The sequence below is a fragment of the Centropristis striata genome, chromosome 1 (genome assembly GCF_030273125.1).
Source record: "Centropristis striata isolate RG_2023a ecotype Rhode Island chromosome 1, C.striata_1.0, whole genome shotgun sequence".
NCBI lineage: Eukaryota > Metazoa > Chordata > Actinopteri > Perciformes > Serranidae > Centropristis > Centropristis striata.
Window position 1 is genome coordinate 26,305,801 of NC_081517.1, and position 21,668 is coordinate 26,327,468.

The following is a 21,668-nucleotide window of genomic DNA, read 5'->3' on the forward strand; positions in this document are numbered from 1 at the left end:
GAGGCAGGGATGCCAAAGCACACGTGTTTCTGAGATGCAGCTGATTGCATGTGGTTATTGACTGCAGTGTGCTTTTTTATTGCAATTTTTATCACAAGACCCCTTTAATAAAATTCAATGAAGGGAAAACCTCAAGTACATCCATGAATAAATCCATCCAAATGTTTTGAGAAAAACGTGCTGTGGATGTGTAAATATAATACATTTCCCTTCAGCATTAAATATTGGCTTATGCAAACAAACTTCAGCCAAAATGTAACCACTATTCAGCTGGTCACTGGTGATAATTTCCCTGCCTGAGCATATAACATGTTGAGACATCCTGCTTCACGCTTTCCCATCTACTTAAAATACAGGCATGTGACTGGCTGGGATTGAGCAGTCTGCTGGGGAAAAGTGTGCATTCACATAACAGAGAGGGAAAGCATAAAGCCGATATTGTAGTTGTGCCACCCCCCCAGCCCCCCCCCCCCCCCCCCCCCCCCACACACACACACACACACACACACTGCCGTCACCAATCTGCACTTCTGCTGCTGTCAACTTGAGTCTCTCCATCGCTTATTGATGGCCTATTGTTTTGGTCCGTCGCCGGGAGTCACGCTCGTCACTGTCGGAGAGCGTGACATAAGGCTGCAAGGTTAGAACGCGACACGGCTGTATCAGTCCCTGCCACGGCCCTCGCTTATATTGTCATGGCACAAAGCGTAAACAGAGGCAGCGAGTGAGGAAGGTGACACGGTGTAAACAAGGCAGGTGAGGGAAATCATTTAGGGGTTTCAGAGCTGGCAGGAGGAAAGTCCAAGGGACACGACGAGTTTAGTGGCTGAATGCTTAAACAGGTGCTGTTTGCTTTGTGCTGCTTTTTTATTCTGAAAGTCGCAATTTCCTTTCAGACGAACAACATCTGTCTCCTCACTATCTGAAGTTGTTCTTCCAGCTTTCCTTCTCTCACTCTTATCTCATTTTTCTTCACCATCTTTCTCTCAGCCTCTCAATCAACCTCTGCACCCTCCTACCGTTCTAGTGCCTCACCTTTTTTTTTTCTCTTGCTATCCTCTTCTCTTTCACATTCTCATCTCATCCTGCTCCCTGGTTCACATTATTAACCTTTTCTGTGTCTCCCCTTTCTCTTTCTCCTGACCAGAAACTTGAAGAGACAGACAGGAAGAGCCAGTACCAGCTGGAGTCTCTGGAGCGGGAGCAGAGGCACCTCCAGCGCCAGCTGGAGCTGCTGAGGGGAGGCAGCGGTGCTGCGGCCCAGAGCAGCCCAGGGGAAGGGGAGAGGATACGCATGGACAGTGTGGGCTCCACCCTCTGCTCTGACCGCTCTGACTCTGACCAAGGTGAGTGGGGCCGCAGTATTTTAATTTAGCAACTACAAGGCCATCAAAACCCTCCAGCTCCTCTCAGGCTAATTCTACACATTGAGCTTGTTCCCCTCCAAGTCCTTCTGGGACCTCTGGGCTATGTGAAGTGAGGGGTTACTGAATAGATGTTTCAAAACGAAATACTTACTGAAAAGTTAAACTTTGTTTAGTTGAAGTAACAAACTGAAACATTGGATACAAAAGCTCCTTTTCCACCACAGGAACTTTCCCCAGGGGTTTGGAGGAACTCATTGAGTTTCAACTGCAATGAGTTCCAAAACCCCCCAAAAGGTCCGGTTTGGGAGGTAGTACTTTCCAAAAGTACAGGACTTTTCAGGGTGCAGTTTGCAGGCATGACAGTCGCTGACTCGTGTTTCGCCTCACAAAACAAGGATGTACTCTTAGGCCTGTCACGATAACACTTTTTTTTAGGACGATATATTTCCCAGAAACTATCACGATAAATGATAATATTGTTGTATCGATGTCGTTTTAATTTTATAAAGATATTAGAGCATAATAAGTACATCCTTTTCCACAGCAATGAATGTTTATATGTCGAGAATATGAAACATTGGAATTTAAATGTGGAATAGAAATATTAAAATATTGTAGATAAATAAAACAAATAAAATAGACTTTCAGGCACTGTTAACAATAAATTGCATTGAGATAATCATTATTTATTATTATTGTTATATTATTTTATTTATTATTATTTATATTGTTTTATTATTAAAATAACATAAACAGCTGGAATGGCTGCTTTGGAAAAAAAAAATTCTGGCAGTTGGTGCTGCCTGCAAACATTTACAGCTTTACTTTAAACAAAAAAAACATAAAAAGTCAATATATTGAGTCCAGAAAAAAACTATCGTGTCCATTTTTATATATTGAATGATAAGTCAATATAGTAATTATCATGACAGGCCTATGTACTCTAGTGGTGATTTTAGAATGAAAGGGAGAGTATTTTTATGTTTGATAGCATTAAAGGTTCAGTTGGGTCATCTGGTCTTTTTGTGGGATTTGTTGACTCTACAAATATATAATATACTGCCATCTTTATCTTTAAAGCAACCTCTTCATTCTGACACTAACATATCTGCCTTTCTTCTCTCTCCCTCCAATCTCTTCGTCCTCGGCTGCAGAGGAGATCGAGGTGGACGTGGAAAGCACGGAGTTCTCCCATGGAGAGCTGGACAGTGTGAGCACAGCCAGCACCAGCGACCTGGACGACCACAGCAGCTTGCAGAGCATGGCCAGCGACGAGGGCTACTCCTCCTGCAGTGTCAAACTTGCCTTCTCCTCCTAGAGCCCCACACCGCTACTACCACCACCACCACCTCCTCCTCCTCCCTGCCAAACCTGCCGGCCCTCCCACCCGTTTCTCCATCCAGCCATGCCTACGTACATACACCCAGCCACCTCAGACGACGACGGCCTCGCCCCCCAGCTAACGGCGTTCCCGTCGCTCCTGCCTCTCAGCAGTGCTCCTTCCAGCTCCTAGCCTTTAGTTCACCCCCCTCCTGTCCTCTTGCACTGCTGAACCCACCGATGGAGGAGTTTTTCCTCACTTCTGAACTTTGAGCCGCCCCGACCAACACCCGACACCAGGGACACAAACACAGTGATATGAAACTGCCAATTGATTTTAATCTTTTAAAGCGAGACTTGGTTGATTTAAAAAAAAAAAAATACTATAAATCATCCAGATTTTTAAACCCACACAATTGAAATGAATGATTTTACTTCTTTTACTCTCTTGAACTGTCAAATGTCTGAATTTTTTAAACACACATAACCCCAAATTTGATCCAAAATGCACTTAAATTGGTATGATATTGAATAATTCAGAGTTTCTGTTCAGATCTCTCTCCTGTGGTGTGTGCGTGTGTGTTCAGCTGGTCCTGTGTGTCCCTTCTTAACGTTCTGGTGTTGGATAAACGGGAGCACATCTAATCTGGACTATAATCAACACTGTGGGTGAACTTTGCCATATCAACACAGCTTGGCCCTGATAAACATCCCCCCAGCCCTGAATTTAATCCTTGTTTTATTGTTTTTTCTTTACCTCTGCTTGACACCGCAGAAGCTCGGACACTCAAACTGGTGCTATTGTGAAACAAACCAACGGGAGAAGCAGATCAGATCCACCATCACTATGCTTTCAAAGCAAAACAAAGTGTGTCTGCAGCGATTGTTTCCAACTAAGCACGGAGAAAACAACCAAAAAAAAGGAAAAAAAAACAACAACATTCCTGTCGAATGTGGGTGCTCAGTGCATTTTCAAAGAGTGGAAATTGTAATTTGTGTGTTTGTGTTTTGTTTTGGTTTCTCCCCCCTCGACAAGCAGCTACGACAAGCTATCCTGCACTCGCCTACTTTAGAGCTGTCCATAGAAACGGCACAAACCAAGAAGTAAAAAAACAAAAAAACAGCAACAAGGAAAAAGTCCAAACAACAACAAACTTTGGAATAGATGTCCATCCTCTTTCCAGCAGTAACAAGCAATAACTCTTGTAATCCTTTTTGTCTCGTCAGTTCGAACTCCTTCCCATTATCTCTTTTTCCTCTCCCCTAAAGACTGTGTGACCGTCCAAAAAACAAATTTCTTTTTTTTATTTGTACATACAAATAGCTTAATGAATTAAACCTTAAAAAGGAGTTAGAGCTCATGCATAGAACTGTTGCCTCTGTTGCTGTTTGACCTGTGTTTATTGTGCATTTTAAACTCCATTATTTGGAACAATGTTATCCTCTTCAGAGTGGCAGTGGATGTGGCATGGACACTATTACTTTGTTCAGTTTGCTGGTGGAAACTTTTAAAATTGCTCAATCTGTTGCTGCCCAGAGAAGTTAATCTTCAAAACGATAAAAACGACAGAACAACTTCCCAAAAGCAACCCAGTATGACTGCTGTTGGAGAAAGCTGAGTTTGTGTGGCACACTTTTTATTTATTGTTTTCTCTTGTTTATAATGTTCATAAATTTGGGGGGGAAAGCTGTATATGGCATTCCACTGGTGGTTAGGTGATCTGTGGAGGAAAAGTGTGAGGAGAAGAAAAACGGGTTGTATGATGTCAATGTTCGCCATCCCAACTCCACTGGCATTAAGAATTGCACTTCAACCACAGTTCTCTGTATTTTTTTCACTGTCATGAAGCTCACATGAATCCTTTGTATGTGAAAGAAAAAAAAACAACACCTCCCTTTTGAAATATTTATTTCTCAATCCCTCAAAGAACACAAGCAATGGGGAATAGAAGTTAACTTATTTTGGTTCTGTCTTATTTTACTCCTCTTTTTGATGCTTATTCCTCATTCCTTATTTTAAGAACTGTATATTTTATGGCTTATTGTTGTTTTTGGGGTGGGAGGGCGGGACGGGATAAGAAATGTAGCCTTTTTTTTTTCTTTTATTCAATGGACACTTGAAATGTAATTGGCCCCTCAGCTGCTCCTAGTGCTGAGCCTTGCCTGTTAAGAGTCAGAGCTGACTCCCCCAACAACACACTATGCCTGTTACGATAAATGCAGACCTCAAACAGACGGACAGGCTAACAAAATGGCTTCCCTCCATCCTAACCGTCATTTCGGCCATCACTATGTTTGTTTTTAGCAACCAAAACATGCGCAAAACGAATCAGGAGCCTGGAATGACGCTACGTTATCAGCTAAATCTAGCACTAGCTAGCTAGTAAGCTTGGTTAGTCAAGGAACTCTAGTGAGAATAATTATTTTGCAACCAGTTGAGTCGCCCCCTGCTGGCTGTTAACAAGAATACAGGTTTAATCCACGTCTCTGGCAGCTTAACTTGTCAGGCTCGGAGGTTGCCGCTTAAAACGTGAAACATTTGCCATCTTGTTTATAAAGTCTCCTGCGTCTGTGCTGGGGAGGGTCAGCTCAGCTCAAGGCTTATCGATAGCCAAGACTTTACTGGCAAATATTGAGCCAGCTACTACACAATAAAAGGGGTCTAAAACTCCACTTTCCTCTATTAGGAGGACTGTAGTCTCTATTAGACTTCTGTTTTAGTTGAAAAAATGTGTCTTACATTTACAATTCAACGCCTCCGACTGAGGATTTAAAGAAAAAAATAAACAAAAAATGAACAAATCCTTTGGTTTCTCCGAAGGACGTCATTAAGGTGTAGAGTTTGGAGCTATGTTGAGGTTGTCGGACTTGGCACTGAAATCAGAAAGTCACCACGTCTGGTGCTTGATTATTAAAAAAAAAAACTAAAAAAATGCCAAAACCACCTCAGAACACCTCAGTGTCCTCTCTCTTTATCTCTCTCTCTCTGAGGGACAGTTTACATTTATTCTTCCCCTGTTTAAGTTATTAACCTTCAACTCTTTGTTTTTTGTTTTTGTCTTCATATGTTGGTTTTATGAACCTGCACTGCTGACAGGAAAAAGGGCCCATGTTTGACGACAAATGAATTCCACTCCGTGTGCAGACCTGGATAGTATCCTGGTGATATTTTAACCTGCTCGGAGTACAATATATTTTTACTGCATCGGGACAATTCTGATAGTGTTGGGTTTTTTTTTCTTGTTTATCACTGAAATGTGTGAATACTGTCTGGCACTCATTGTATTGTCTCATGTGGCAAAACTACTCTGATCTTGTATTCCCAGACGGGATAATACAAACTATAAGAACTGATTTTATTGAAGCCAGGTCTGTCCTCTCTCATGTGAGTGTACAGTGTGTGTGTGTGTGTGTGTGTGTGAGCGTGTGTGTGTGTGAGCGAGCGAGCGTGTGTGAGTGTCCATGTTCTTACTAAGGCTGAGCTTTAGAGACGCACCTGGTCCATGACTAGTCTGCACTGATCTCAGTTGGGCTGATTCCCACCTGCTCTTCAGTAAATATTAGACTTCTGGAGAGTATTTGTCATGAAAAGAGAAATATGTCCAGTGTCTGTTATAATAACTGGGAGTGAAGGCTCTGTCACATAATTTGCAGCTATAATTTTGCACTGAAAGTTACTTGAGCTCAACTGTCAGTTCAGTGCAGACTGGTCCTGGATCAGCCCGGGTTAGTGTGGATGTCTGACAGAATAGTTTCTGGCTATGCTGCAGATTCAAAACAATAGCATATCTTCATAAGCTGGTGATCACAAAGCTATATTTTTACCTCTGTGTTTAGACATGTGCTCCTGACTGTGGTTCAGGTTAACTTTCCAGGAGTTCCAATTTTGCAGCTTGGCCAGAAGTGTATCAGCCACGATGATGTGGTAGTTGTCTTTTGTAAACCACACTCCATTCTGGCTTTGAGCAAACGGGTCCATGGGGTCAACTTAGCCCAACCAAACGAGCAGTCCCACGTAGGGAGTCGTCCTGTTGTTCTGAACCTGTGGCCATCCTTTGTAAAACATGCAGTCTGATGATGATTCTAGCTGTGTAAGTTGAAGATGCAATACTTACAATAAAAACACCAAGATTTTCAAACCTGAATGACTCAACTGGCCTCTTTGTACCGTGCAATGTGTCAGTGCTGAATGTCTGTTAAAGTAATGACTCGCGCTGCAAAACATCCTGTACTCACAAATTACAAACAGATACCTTGATTTAGTAACTGCTTCCTGAACAGTACTTTTTTCTTTTTCTTTGTTTATTGAATTTTCATCACATAAATGACAGTTAAAGAAAGCAGGTATCAAGTTTTACATTATTATTAATATTACAAAATTCAAATTAAGACAAACACTGCACAAGACACTTGTATATTTATATATAAACAAACAAAAATAATAATAATAATAAAACAAACAAACAGAAAAACAAAGTAGGTCACCTATACAAAATGAAGAATTAGACAGTTACATAGATGTGTAAAATCACATATATCTGTACGGAGCATGTCATTAAAACAGATCAGACCATGTACAGGGGTTGTTTGTCAGTTCGGGATGTTAGAACAGTAGTTTTTTCAACACAAATTTTAAAAAAATAATTTCAACAAAAATAAATCACAATACGCATTAAGGTACAAATCTTTATTTTTATTTGTTATTTTTAACCCTTTCACCTGTAGTGTTTTGTATGAAATTTTACATCAGCATCACTTAAATACATTAAACTTTCAAGCTGTATTCTTGTTTATATTTTAAACAATTTATTTTATATTTTTTATGTTTTATTCCTAAATACTTACCATTCAGATGGCCCGCCATAGGAATATACTGGATATATTGATATTATATGAAACTAGAACATATATAAGGAATCTACAAACCATTTCAGGAAATCGCTGCAAAGTTAGGCTACTTTGACGACATTCAAAGCGGTCATGTGACCTCTGATGTCATGATGTCATGCTATCTCAATGAAAATGGGCTTTCTAGGTTCCCGCAAGTCTACTCTTAACACACATTTATGCTGATAACATGTAGTTTAAGGCAAACACCACATAGTTTTTCTCATATAGTAGAATTTTGCAATTTCCTCCAACTGTATTTAAATATTTGTGCATACTGAGGTCCCTAAACAGGCTTTGAATTACATAAAATTAATCTTCAGGCTCACAGCTTTCAGATGATGACACCACTTCTATGTGGCATTTACTGTTTACCTGCTATCTCCCCCTAAACATCCACTGCCCACAAACACCAATTTTCAAAAAAGGACCTTGAACACTAATTGGTTAAAACATGGGGAACATTCATTATTACATGGCTCTTGATTTATGAAGTCATAAAGAGGGATATCCAGAGTCCCCACCTTTCACTTTAATATGCCAACAAAATGAAACAAGACTCTTTAACCTGGCTTTATCCAGTGTTCTCATTTCTGTTTTGGAAATGTTAAGGTAATGCCTCATTTTAACTAAGTTTCACAAAACTTGGAACACCAAAATTAATATAAATACTCAACTAGGAAAGTTTATATAAATATGTCAATATTTTACACTATTTATTTATCTCGCCTTTATTTATCATTAACAGTTGTGACCAAGATTAACATTAGAACTCCTTCCACAGGCTACAAGAGGATTATAGTTATAGTCTACTACTTAAAGTTACTGCTTTTTCTCTAATAATTGCATTTATCACATGAAATATCAGATAGTTTTAACCCCCTGTACTTGTAAATATTATTCAAATTAAACATCATATGAAGCAATAGTGACTCTCAAGCCAAAATGTCAAATATGAATTGAAATGGTCATGAGAGCTTCATAAATGCACTAAAAGCCTTTGATGTTAGTATATGGCTACATGTATGTGAGCTTTTTGTGTGAAATAAATAACATTAGCAGCATTCTGGTTTTCCACAGTAACAGCAGCATCAACAGCAGATTTAAAGAATGTCTCTATATTGTCTCTTGCAGCTATTGTCACTTTTATTAGAAACATAAGAATGTAAAGTAAGATATCTTATTATCTTATTACGTAAACAGCCTGTTCTCTGTTTTCAGGTATCACATGAGTCAAAATAGTGTAACCTGCGTGTCAGACTGCACGTGCCACAAATCTGTTGAAGATCACATGATGTCTGTGTGATCAAAGCGGCCTTGTGGGGAGACTTACAGTTATTTTTCTCTTGAACAGACCACATGAGCATCCACCACATGTACTGTTCCTCTCAAGTGATCGCAGCTCGTGAAAAATGGTTAAGAGGCTCGACCTCCCAAGTCGAAGCCACCGTTTTACAGTGACTGTGGTGAGGCACGCAGTGATAATGAAGATGTTGCTCCTTCAGCGTCGTAAAGAACTCACTGTAACTACAAATAATCTGGTTTAGATTGCAGCTCCATATCAACTTGTACTAACATATTAACACGTTCGAACACTGGCTGTGTCCATCTGTGGCACTAATAATGAGGAAAAAGCATGTCCATTATTGGTTCCCAACCTTTTTCCTTAACAGAAGCCTTTTTCTATCAATGAGTAAACTGACATCCTCTGACTATGTGACATATTTTATGGATATTTCATAAATGCATAACAATAACAGTACAGACCAACTGATGAACTGTACAATTAACCCAAACAGGGCAGTTCAGTTCAGTTCAATTCATTCACAAAGACAATACAAATACAAATTCAATCAGACAGTATATAAAATATATGTATACATTATCAAAATTGAAAGATGTATTAAATTAAACAATTACTTTTACAATCTAAATTGCCTTAGAATAATCAAAGAACCCAAAAGTAATTTCCCTGACCCTAATTTCTAAGTGGTCCCAAACCATTTATTTCATTAGTCTAAGCATTGGTTTAATTGGTGCTATACGGTAAATAGAGACATATGGCAAGTGAGATTAGCAGTACCATTTAAATGGATTTCAGAAGAGAGTAACTAGTTTAGGAGTCCCCAGCCGGTTAGAGGATTCAGGCCTCAGCTTCAATAGTTGCTGACACAGATAAGGACATTCTATAGTGCACAACAAAGACTAACTGCAGTAACTACGCAAAAGGTGAAACTGAGAAAAACATGTATTGATGATGTCATTTTTACCCTCAAAAAGGATTTTTTTTTTTTTTTTTACCTTTGACGCCAAAAATGTAGTTCACTCAAATTGATGTGAAGTGTATTTAAGTGTTTAACAACTCTATAAGTAATGTTATATTTTAGTCTCAATATAATTTAAAAAAAACTTTTGAATGAAGAATGTCTGTTATTATGTCTTCACTATTCAACACAATGAAGAAATACAAGGCTACACTGTATCAAACCGCAGTCACTGCAATTACTGTAGTCTGCTTTGGTTTTGAGTTGAATTCTGTAGCTACTACAATTTTTATGAAGCATAATTGAAGTCTAAAAAAGTCTAAAACTTTGTCACAAGATAAAACAAACATCAAGGACTTTTTAGTGATAACTGAAATTCGACCAAAAATGTAGTTACTGCAGGTAGGCCTTGTATGGCAGTATAGTGTTATCAATATCTGCAAACCATGCTAAGCTTGTACATTTATATTTATTTCACTCGATTACAATAAAAAATCAGGTATGCTTTGTTTTAATCCAACTCTGTTTCCACACGGACGATTATTACTGTTGCACAACCAGTTTACCTGTGGAAAACATGCCGTTAAGAAGACACGATATTATGGAGCAGATAGCAAGAGAAATTAAATAGCGAGGGACCAAAGAGAAGAGACATACAGGTACAAACTATCAGAAAGAAAGTCTTCAAAGTTTGGCTTAATTTCAGGCTGAAACTAAACGAAACTATGACAGTGTGTCTGCTTCAAAACCGAACTAGCTAACCACCACAGCACGGCGTTGATCCTTCAACGTGAGAAAACGTTAAGTCCATGTAACTTTAAAATTAGCATTTTAGGGAAAACTTTACCGACTCCACAAAACAGCAGCAGCGCTCCACCTGCAGGCTGGTCCAGAGCTCCACTCACCGAAAGGACGACACGGTAGACTTCTGCGGTGCGCTGCCCGGGCTGCAGCGACACGGAGCGGACTGAAGCCGTCAAAGCCTCCCTGACATGTAATATAAAACACACACTCACACACCAACAGACCTAATCCATCACAGTTATGCATAAACTACCCAGTGGTGGAAGAAGTATTCAGATCCTTTACTGAAGTAAAAGTACTAATACCACACTGTGAAATTACTCCACTACAAGTAAAAGTCCTGCATTCAAAACTTACTGAAGTAAAAGTACAAAAGTATCAGCATTCAAATGTACTTAAAGTATCAAAAGTAAAAGTACACTTCACCCACTCAGATTTTTAAATATATTCCAAATATATTGTTAGATTATTTGTATTGATGTTGATTTTATGTTAAATCTCAACCTGAAAAGTAACTAAAGCTGCCAGTTAATGTGGTGGAGTAAAAAGTACAATATTTGCCTCTAAAATGTAGTGAAGTAGAAGTATAAAATTACAAATGTTGAAATATTCAAGTAAAGTACATGTACCACAAAATTGTACTTAAGTACAGTACTTGAGTAAATGTACTTAGTAACTTTCCACCACTGAAAATACCTCAGAACTAAATACTGCAATATCGCCCTTAAATGCAGGACATTGGTTTAGTTTTGATAGATTATATTATTGTATGCAATAAACATTTATATATATATATATATATATATATATATATATATATATATATATATATATATATATATATATACAAGAAACGAAAATATATGTATATTTACTATTGCTCTTTAATAAGACATGTGAATTTCTTATCTGATTCCTCGACTAATTGAGGAAATAATTGCTAGAATACTTGATTACTAAAATAATCGATAGCTGAAGCCCTAAACCTGAATACTGAATAATAACTGCTGCATGTTTGTTTAAAGTGAGCCATTTGGGTGAATTTTGAGCAGATTATTTCTTGTGAATATTGCATCACAGATTAGGTTTTTATTATTAACATCATATCAACTTAATTGGCTTCTTTTTTTGACAAATTCAGTGTCATTATCTGTTCTTGGCCATTGATTTTTTTAAACTCTTGTTTTCTTTAACTGTGTAAGACGAGGCTGTTTAACAAAGAGGGAAGGCTTTGTGAAAATAGCTTTTAGTTTATATCTTAAATAAAAATCCAAAGTTTTCTTCACAGAGATGAATCAAATTCTGATGTATATATTTGTAATTTAAATATATTTTAAATTCAGTAACATCTCGCAAACCCAACCCCCAGGTTAGAAACCAGTTCTTTTAGGGTATGTGTAAAAAAATCAACATAGTAGTGCATATCTCATAAAGGTAGTAATATCGTCTTTTTACGTTCCCACTCACTTATGAATTTAATTCTGAAATTTAGAAACAGTTTCATTGTCAATAATCTCAAAGCAAAGCTCATGTATTTTACCTTACATAGATTTGTTTGGTGTGGGGACTTTGCACATAGAAAGAAAAAAATGAACATGTGTTCAAATATAAATATAAATAGTATGCATTATATAGTTATAATATTATATATAATATTATTATATATAATAGTATTGCATTTGTTGATTGAAAAACATATTATAAAGTCAGACATATAGCAGTTAAAAATGCATCACTTATGATTCAACACCTCAGCTTCATGCAGTGTTTTTTGACAGTGCGTCCTTTCTGTCCTTTCCAAAGCTGCTGAACTTTTAATATCAAAGGAAACATTATGATCAAGCCATTTTGTGGAGAATGCAGTGAGTGTAGGAGGCAGTGACAACAGGCCATTGTTTCATTCTGAGAGCGCTGCTGCCACCTGGAGGACAAAGCCAGTCACTGACAGCTGAACTAAAATGTCAGATCTGTTCATTTCATCACAAAACAAGACCAGGTCAAAACCTAGAATAAGGCTGGAGCCTGTCGGTGTGGCCAGATTCTTACAGGGATAGCCTGCAGTTGTGTATATAGTGTAATTCCAGCATATTAAATGTTAATCTGTAGTGGTCCCAGAAATATTTGTTGCTAAAGTGTACTGAAGTAGCATATCACATGACGTGGTTAAGCTAGGTTTGAGACAGGGCTGGGCGATATGGACCAAAAGTCATATCCCGATATATTTAGGCTGAATATCGATATACGATATATATCCTGATATTTTTATCGCAAAGTGAGCACAAATGTTCAGTCAAAGTCAAAGCCACATATGACATGTCAAAAGTATTTTTATTGAAACTGTTTATTTAAGTGAACATAAATACTGTATAACAACTGCAGCACCTTAAAAAAAAAAAAAAAATCAAAGCTCCATAAAGTGCACATTTAAATTTAAAAAAAAAAACTAAATAAAAGTAGCCTATGAAATAAAATAGGCCAATCTTTTTCTGAAATAAATATATTTATATGAGAAAAGAATAATGAACATTACAAAATAACTAAATATGACAAACCCTAGTAAGGGCAGCATTTATATATAAACCAGTTTGCCTGGATCACAGCGCAAATATCATTATATATCGATATTTGCGATATGGTCCAATTCCATATCACATTTAAAAATATATCGATATATCTTTTATACAGCCCAGCCCTACTGTTTGTGCATGTTGTCCTATGTACATGACATGACATACTGTCTGAACACACAATTACTGATAGGAATAAAACCATATCTAATAATTACATAATGTAATCAGAAGTATGTAGTAAGTTTTGGCAATTTATAGAAATGTCCAATACTGTTAAATATATATATATATATATATATATATATATATATATATATAATCACATCACTTTTCCAAATCATATTACTAAAACACAACACAGTACAATCCACTAGGAGGCACAAGAGACCTGTAAATGTTCAGTAACACGCTGAGTTATATACAGGGGGCTGCAAAAGTAGGTATACAGTAATGAAAAACAAAACATGCACACAAAAGTATTTTATTGATCCTACTAACAAATCAATAATACACATTAATAATAATTATCAATCACTCAAATGTTCAAACTGTTTGCCTCCGCCATTCTCACACTTGAGTGTGGACACCCATCCACACTCTGGCACAAAGGTCTTTATCAGCATCGATTACCTGGCAAGCCTCCCATATGAACTGAATCATAAAATAAACAGAATGTGGCTTTCATGCAAAAACCCTATCTTTTACACATCCCCAAGTCCATAGGGGTGAGATCCGGCAATACTGGAGTAATCCTTACTGTGTACCTAGTACTAACACAGCCCTCTGTATATATCAACAAACAGACAGAGTAGAGCGACTCTGATGGTAAATGGTAAATGGACCTGCACTTATATAACACTTTTCTAGTCGCTTTGCGACCACTCAAAGCTCTTTACACAACAGACTGCGCTCATTCTCCCATTCACACACACATTCATACTGGTGGCAGAGGCTCTAAACGGTGCCACCTGCCACCATTGGGAATTCATTCTCACACCGATGAACGTTCAGTATCTTGCTCAAGGATACTTCGACATGTAGGCTGCCATGGTCAGGGATCGTACCACCAACCCTCCGATCCGTGGGCAACCCGCTCAACCAACTGAGCCACAGCCGCCCATATATTGATGGTGTTCCCAAAGATTCCCCATCAATCAACCTTCCCATACATATTTTGTGAATTTAATCTAATTTGCTTGATTTAACTGTTTATTTGTTGTCTTTCATGCATTAGCTTTACATTATCCCTGTGAGTGTTACTTCGAACGAGATGCATGTCCTCCGGGGTCCATATGACGAGGCTACATCTTATTGCACCACTAGGCTGCACAAAAGCACTGCGAAGCTCACGACTGAACATCCTGAGTAAGACCCTGTGAGAGAGAGAATCCACATAATGACAACAAAAGGGCGACATATATTGTCACGATAAACACTGCAAGTGTGTTTTCCTATTAGAATTGCGTTGACGGATAATCTTTGTCCTTTTGAACAATCAATCAAACAGAAAATGAGACTGATCCACTCAACTCAGTCACTCCATGAGTCTATTTATGGGCATTGAGTTTGAAGTTTGAGAAAGCATTGTCAGAACATGTTCACATTCTGAAGTAGCATTGGTTTGTTTGTTTCTTCTGAATTTCATTATTCATCAGATCAAAAAACCCACACAATCCTTTCTGAGGAAACACTGATCACTGCTGTCACACTGAAGCTTGTTTCCTCAGAAAGCTACGTGACATATATTTATGGAGAGAGAGCCCACTGCCAATTATAAACAGTGTCTGAAATACTATAAAGCTACATCATAACTTAACTTTCCGTTATCAGGGGGTTTCAATAAATTGGAGGAAAATGTAGGAAACAACTTTAAAAATTGAGCCTTCTAGGCTGACAATCAACACACAAATTGTAGTAAAGACTGTGATAGAAGCGACAGAAAAAATGAAAAAAATAATCGTGAATTTTTAAATAATTGTGTCTCGTGTCTCTCAGCGTGTCATCAACTACTAGAAATGTCATTGATAATATTTGTTTCCCTGCTGTCTTTTCACTTAACGGAGCGCTTCCGTAACCACTGGAGTGTTTTAAACGTGTTCATGTGCAGTAGGGTTTGATTTCATGAATGTCTTGTTTTTCCGAAAGGACAAAAAAAAAACAACACCCCAATTCGTGCTGCACTTTAATCAAAATGTTTCATTAAATTTCACAGATTCTGTGGGCGAAACAAGCCATCCAATCAGAGACTCATTACACCTGAGGTGAAAGCAATGAGTTTCTGTTGATTATAGTTCAGAAAAGACCACAAGATCAGCTTATTACGACTCATATTTACATTCATAGAGATAAGATAAGGCTTTTTTTAAATCCTGCTGTTAGCACTCCCCACTCACTCGCTCTCATGACATAGTATAAAGAGTGAAAAAGTTTGCAAAGAGTGGATTGGTTAACACAAACAGGACGTTGACCCAGGAGACCGTTTGTGTTCTGTTTGAAACCAAAAGTCAATGTTGAATTATTCTAACTAAATATTCAAGTTGTGTAAAGTAACATTCCTAACTTACATCACCAACATAATATAGGTTTACTCATGTATATGACTTAAGCTACATAAGAAATGTACTTATTTTAACACAAACCATGATCTTTCCCTAAACCCAACCAAGTAGTTTTGTTACTGAAACCTAACCAAACTGCCACAGTTTAATACTCTTAACATGGTGCTTAAAACTGTGAACATTAACTTTAACTGTCTGTCGTATTCAGTGGTGTAGTGGAGGGTATACGCAGGGTAGGGATGGGAATGAATGAATGAATAATTAATCAATGATTGATTAGTGATCGTTAACAATTTGGTCAGCCACATGGAATTTTTAATCGATCTGTGTATAATTAAATTTTAATTTAGTACTCACTAATGTCAGTAAGCCAATGAGCTGAGAATTAAGTTGGATAAAGCTCCAGTTTGCAAACTGAAAGTTGCAATAACAATTATAAAACACAGAAATACAAGAGTATTAATTTTAGCAAAACTATCTTACTGTATCAAACCTTGCTAGCATGAATTACTGGGTTTAATTTTATCCAAAACGTATTTAAACACAAAACTAGTAAAAATAGTACTGTATATATCTTTTATTTTGCCCATGTATGCATGCAGCTATTAATCAATTAATTATTTTTTACGTTATAGTTAATCAAGTTGGCAGGTCGCTTCCAAACGCCCATCCCTAATACAGAGTATACCCACCTCTTTTTCTACCAGTTTACAGTATACCCACCTATCTTCCAAATAGCCATTGGAATATATAGGAGCGTATACCCACTTCCTCCTCATTAACCTACCCATCTTCGTAGTAGTACACTCGCCTCTTCAACTACCACTGCACCACTAGTCGTGTCAGAAGGACTTTGTGGACTCAGGCACAATCTGCGCTGGGAGTTACAGGGTTAAACAAAAATCCAATATTTACAGGCAGAGATGTTTGCACCATACATGTGGACGTAAAAATAGAAGTGTGATTTTTTGCAATGTGTGCTTTTATGTCCCAGAGCGTCGCACTTTAGTCAAGGTCACTTCTTGCTCCTTCAACACCCAAAGTAGCAGAGTCCTTTGGACAGAAATGTTTTTTGTTAGGGTTTTTTTTGGCCAATTTTAACCGACTTCTAAAAAATACTGGGGCAGCCTTTTGCACAAAGTGCTTTGGATCGGTTGGGCTTGAATTCGAGCGCCCGGACCCACTGATGGATGAAGGTTTTTGGTGTCAGATGGGTCAGGTGTGTGCATGTAGAAATCTCACACATTCGCGCAAACAGAGTATATAGGCTAAGCTGCCTAATTAAAATGTTTCTGGCATGCTTTTGGTTTCCTGGATGGAAATGAGAGAGAGTGACTGTTGGCTGGCTCTGTGAGTAATGTCACAGGCGTTCGCTCCCTTCATGACTCATAGTCTGGACTTCATCTCCATATTGTAGTTGTTGTTGTTTTTCAACAACGTTTCCTTTGCAGAGAAGCAAAATCCATGCAACCAATTACTGCGCTGATAGTGCAACAGTGGGAGTCCACGGGGGAATATGAGGGGGTAAAATGAAGCAGGCTAGTGGGGCTGAGCGTGTGGAGGGGGTGGAGGGGTTCCTCCAGTGATGCGCATGAGTCATCGGCCCCACGGCGACTGGGCTTCTGACATCACAGCGCCCTTATCAGAGGAGGAAAGCAATTCCCCACAAATGTCCTTGACTGCTGATGGATTGGGGAGGAAGTGGGGGCTCCCAGCACAACAAATTATGCTCTGAGGTGACTGGCGGCTTGTTGTCAAGACCTGAGGTGTGTTGTAATTCTGAAATGAGGAGGCAGGTGTGTGTGCAGCGGTGTGTCTGTGTGTATCAGTGTGACGGACACTGAGAGTAATTGTACTTGCAGGGAGAAGGACCGGTTTGGAGGCTGGTCGACGTCACGCCCTGACCAGGCTCCGGGGCACCCAATCGTAACAAGGCCTTCTCTCTGTTGTGGGGTTCGTCACGCTGTCAGGATGAGGAGACCCGGCAGGCTCGTAGGTCCCTCCTCTCACCTCACGTAGTCCAGCCTTTTCAGTCCTTGAACACAAAATCAAAAGCCTGGGTGGAAATTGTACTGTGTAGTGACCTGTGAGTCACCCAGACAAAGCGAAATTGTCGAGAGGTTTCTAGTTAGCAACTTGTTTGCCAGCTGCATTCAAGCAGCAAATCCAGCAGGATGAGAAGGAGCTTTGACACATGGAGAGGCTTTTTGAATAGATTTCTCCACAGTGGCTCAGAAGTCAAAAAAGGCAAATTATGCCATTCTCTTCAGTCAAGGACAAAAATTGTATAAATGCGTAGTTGCTGTGGGCTTTGGGTTCATTCAAGCCCTGAAGCTCATTTTGAGGAACTATTGTGACTCCTGGCCATGAGTGTGACTGATGCATGTTATGCATATGCTATAGCTCTAAGATGACGCATGGAATTCAGATGGAGGGCAGGAAGTGATAAGTCCACACGCTGCATGATTTCAAAGTAGAGGAAAGTGACAACATAACTAGGTTGGATGAACCTGCACGCAGTAGCTATTGTCAAAAATGTAAACTTATACTGGATGTGGCAAAAAAGATTAGAATGTACAAGAGTGTAGAGCAGGGCTGTCAGACATACGGTACGAGGCGAGAACCAGCCGACCAAAGGGTACATTGCAGCTCATTAGATGAAAAAAAAAAAATCCAAAGAAATGCACTGCTATTCTTATTTGTCTACTGGTGGTTGTGCTGTCTTCATAAGTCCCAGGCCCTATGTTGGATAAGCTATTATAGATCCCACAAGCTACATGGCACAACACTTTTACCCTTTTTCCAACAAGGCAGTTTCAGAGCCGGTGCCTAATCTTGAACCAGTTCCTCACTTCTCGACAAGACCAACAAAAACGTGTATCATTTATTTGTTTTTATTTGTATAACTGCAATCTGATTGATACGGGCTAGCGTTAGCTTACAATAAAGTCTAACATAGGGCTGGGCGATAAATCGATATAAAAAATATATCGATATATTTTTAAATGTGATATGGAATTAGACCATATTGCAAATATCGATATAGTTCATTTTTTCTTTCTTTATATATAAATGCTGCCCTTACTAGGGTTTGTCATATTTAGTTATTTTGTAATGTTCGCTATTATTTTCTCCTATAAATATATTTATCACAGATAAAGATTGTCCTATTTTATTTCATAGGCTATTTTTATTTAAGATATTTTTTTATTGAAATATTCACTTTATGGAGCTTTGATTTTTTTTAAAAAGGTACTCCTGTTGTTATACAGTATTTAAGTTCACTTAAATAAACGGTTTCAATAAAACTACTTGTGACATGTCATAATTGACTTTGACTGAACATTTGCTCTAACTTTGCGATAAAAATATCTGGATATATATTTCGTATATCGATATTCAGCCTAAATATATCTGGATATGACTTTTGGTCCATATCGCCCAGCCCTAGTCTAACAGCTAACATCTTATGTTCAGTGTTACGTAATCACCGTCCATATTGATCAAGACAAGAAAAGAGGTATATCAGACGCCGGCTACTGTTCATGCAGGAGAAGCTGGTGGAAATCTCCTTTGTTAAAAGAAATGAGTGTTAGATTTACCAAGACCAACCACCACCATGGTACCCCATGTTTGGAAAAAAGCAGTTTAATGTCCTCTAGGGCGCCAATAACTAGGCAAAACATGATAAAGTGCATTTTAGGGGGCTCTTCTAGTGGAGAAAATGTGATAAAGTGCATTCTAGGGTTTCCAATAAAATGAAAGTGTGATGAAGAGCCTTCTCGCAAAGAAAAGATGATGACGTGGTCTCTAGAATTATTTTTAAATTAAGAAGGCACGATGCAGTGCCAAATAGTCTGGCCTCCACTCTGGAAAACTTTTTTGTTCTTTTCAAATTTGATCTAAACAAACAGTTCAAACTATAGTCCTTTGTCTCCAGTTGCCTGAACTCCATTGGGAAAGTGCACCGATACATGACTTCATGCAAAGAAGCTATTGTGTAAGTTAGTCACTTCTTCCTTCCTGTTTTATCCTGTTTTGTGTTGATTGCACAAGCATCTGGGACAGAAAAGTCTTGCATTTATTTCTTGAATAAATGTGATATCTGTCATCTGAGCGTCTATTAAAGTGTCAGACGAAGCGTGGAGCAGCTAAATAACACAACAACTGGTCCCTGCATCCCATTTACACTCCCATAAATATATTTCCTGTTAGCAGCAGGTGGGGAAGGCTGAGGAGACAAGTGGACTGTTTGTCAGTTGTTACATTTTGAAGGAAGGCTGTAAAGTGTGCTCGAGCATATAAATCAAATTCATGCAAATTATGTTTCCTGTCTCCCTGAGGGAGGTTTACTCGGAATAGAAGTCTATTTGCACCTTAAATAGAGAAGCAGTAGATGAGTATTCTCCTTTATTATGACCACAGAAGCACCAGGCACAGGAACATTAGTGCTTTACTACTTCTTTGCCTTTAATGTTGAGCCAAAATTTGATCGAGGAGTTAATGAACATTTTCTATATTTTTTCACTTCATCTTCTGTGTTACTTTCTGTCTAACATAAGGGACAATCCTGGTATTTGATGCCTCTTTCTTCATTGATTCACCGGGTAATTCAAACACTGTCAGGCAAGCCTTGCAAACATACTCGGAAAACTAGAAGTGACAGCTGCTTCCATGTCATCAGTGGAAACCCATCTAAACCTCATTTAACCAGCGACTGTGGCTGCTGGAGATAATTAGATCAGTCACCATTGTAATATCCCAGGAGAAATGATCATTCATCACTTTCTGGCATCGAGTCTTTCTTTATCAACTGCTTTTATTCTGAAATTTTAATAACGAAAGGCCTTGACTGGATTTCTGCTCAGAAGAATAAAAACGCATGGCACTTTTCAGTCGTGTGATCACACATTATTAACATGTTTTCACCTTCAAACATTCTGTAGGTTCTTTAATTACACTAGCTATGATAATGCACTGAAATAATGTAGCTCTTTGTGCACTTGTATTTGGCAGATTACAGTGGAGGCTGACAGGAAACATGGGTCCAGGGTAAATGTACATAAAAGTTTTTACGCTCGCTTGAGGTGTTCTTTTGTCTTTTTCCTGAAAAATAGTTAATGTGCAAAATGTGAGATGGGAATCCTTTTCCGATAAGTTCTCATGTAGCGAATATATAACTCACATGACCGATCAGCTGTTTTCTCTCTCACACAATCTCTACTCCTTCTACTGTTTACTGACTGATTACAGCAATGCATTACACTGCCATGTTATGACGAAAGTATGTTCATGCAGCTTTGCTTATCGGCTCTAATCCAGTTGATGGAAACGCCCCTAATTTGCATTGCCTTTAATGTGACATTTCCAAATTTCACTTCAAATTCGCTTAGACTCTAATGGAAACACAGCTACTGAGAGGCCCAAAAATCAAAGGTTAATCAGTTAAACATGTAGTTTTTCTGTGTCCTTCAGAACGACACATGGAAATGTTTTATGACCTCACATGTGGTTAAGGTAAGGGAAGGATGCTTCAAGCTTTTTATCAACCTTGTCTAGAAGGCATTCATGGTGTTGCATTCGGTTGTGCTGTATAAAAGAAATGGGTGTAACCACAGTGACGTCACCCACTGGTTTGTGGACTATTGTTTTGAAGCCTCAAGTTTGGCATTTTGAACTTCACCATCCTGTGTTGTGTATTGTTATTTAGGTTTGAGCTGAGGAGGAGCGAGGGGTGGATCAGATGGAGAACCAGTCTCAAGTCAGTTTCAAGGTAGGTCCACACCTAAGTTTACCTGTCTATTTTACACAATTTAGAAAACTGAAAGAAGACCTGAAACTAGTGATTGAGACCATAAAGTCATAAGTTTACTGAAGTGAGAAGTAGAGTCATTTTCT

The 21,668-nt window shown here is 38.5% G+C and overlaps 1 protein-coding gene across 2 annotated transcripts in view; it reads left to right on the forward strand.

Annotated features, from left to right (window-relative positions):
* The window catches only part of mxi1 (max interactor 1, dimerization protein), a 38,531-nt gene extending 31,857 nt beyond the window's left edge, over positions 1–6,674 (forward strand). For both annotated transcript variants that reach the window (XM_059336363.1, XM_059336369.1), the window contains 2 exons: positions 1,148–1,346; positions 2,522–6,674. In XM_059336363.1, coding sequence (XP_059192346.1) covers positions 1,148–1,346; positions 2,522–2,685 — 363 coding nt within the window. In that variant the 3' untranslated portion in view covers positions 2,686–6,674. The remainder of the gene's footprint in view (positions 1–1,147; positions 1,347–2,521) is intronic.
* The last annotated feature ends 14,994 nt before the right edge of the window (positions 6,675–21,668 follow it).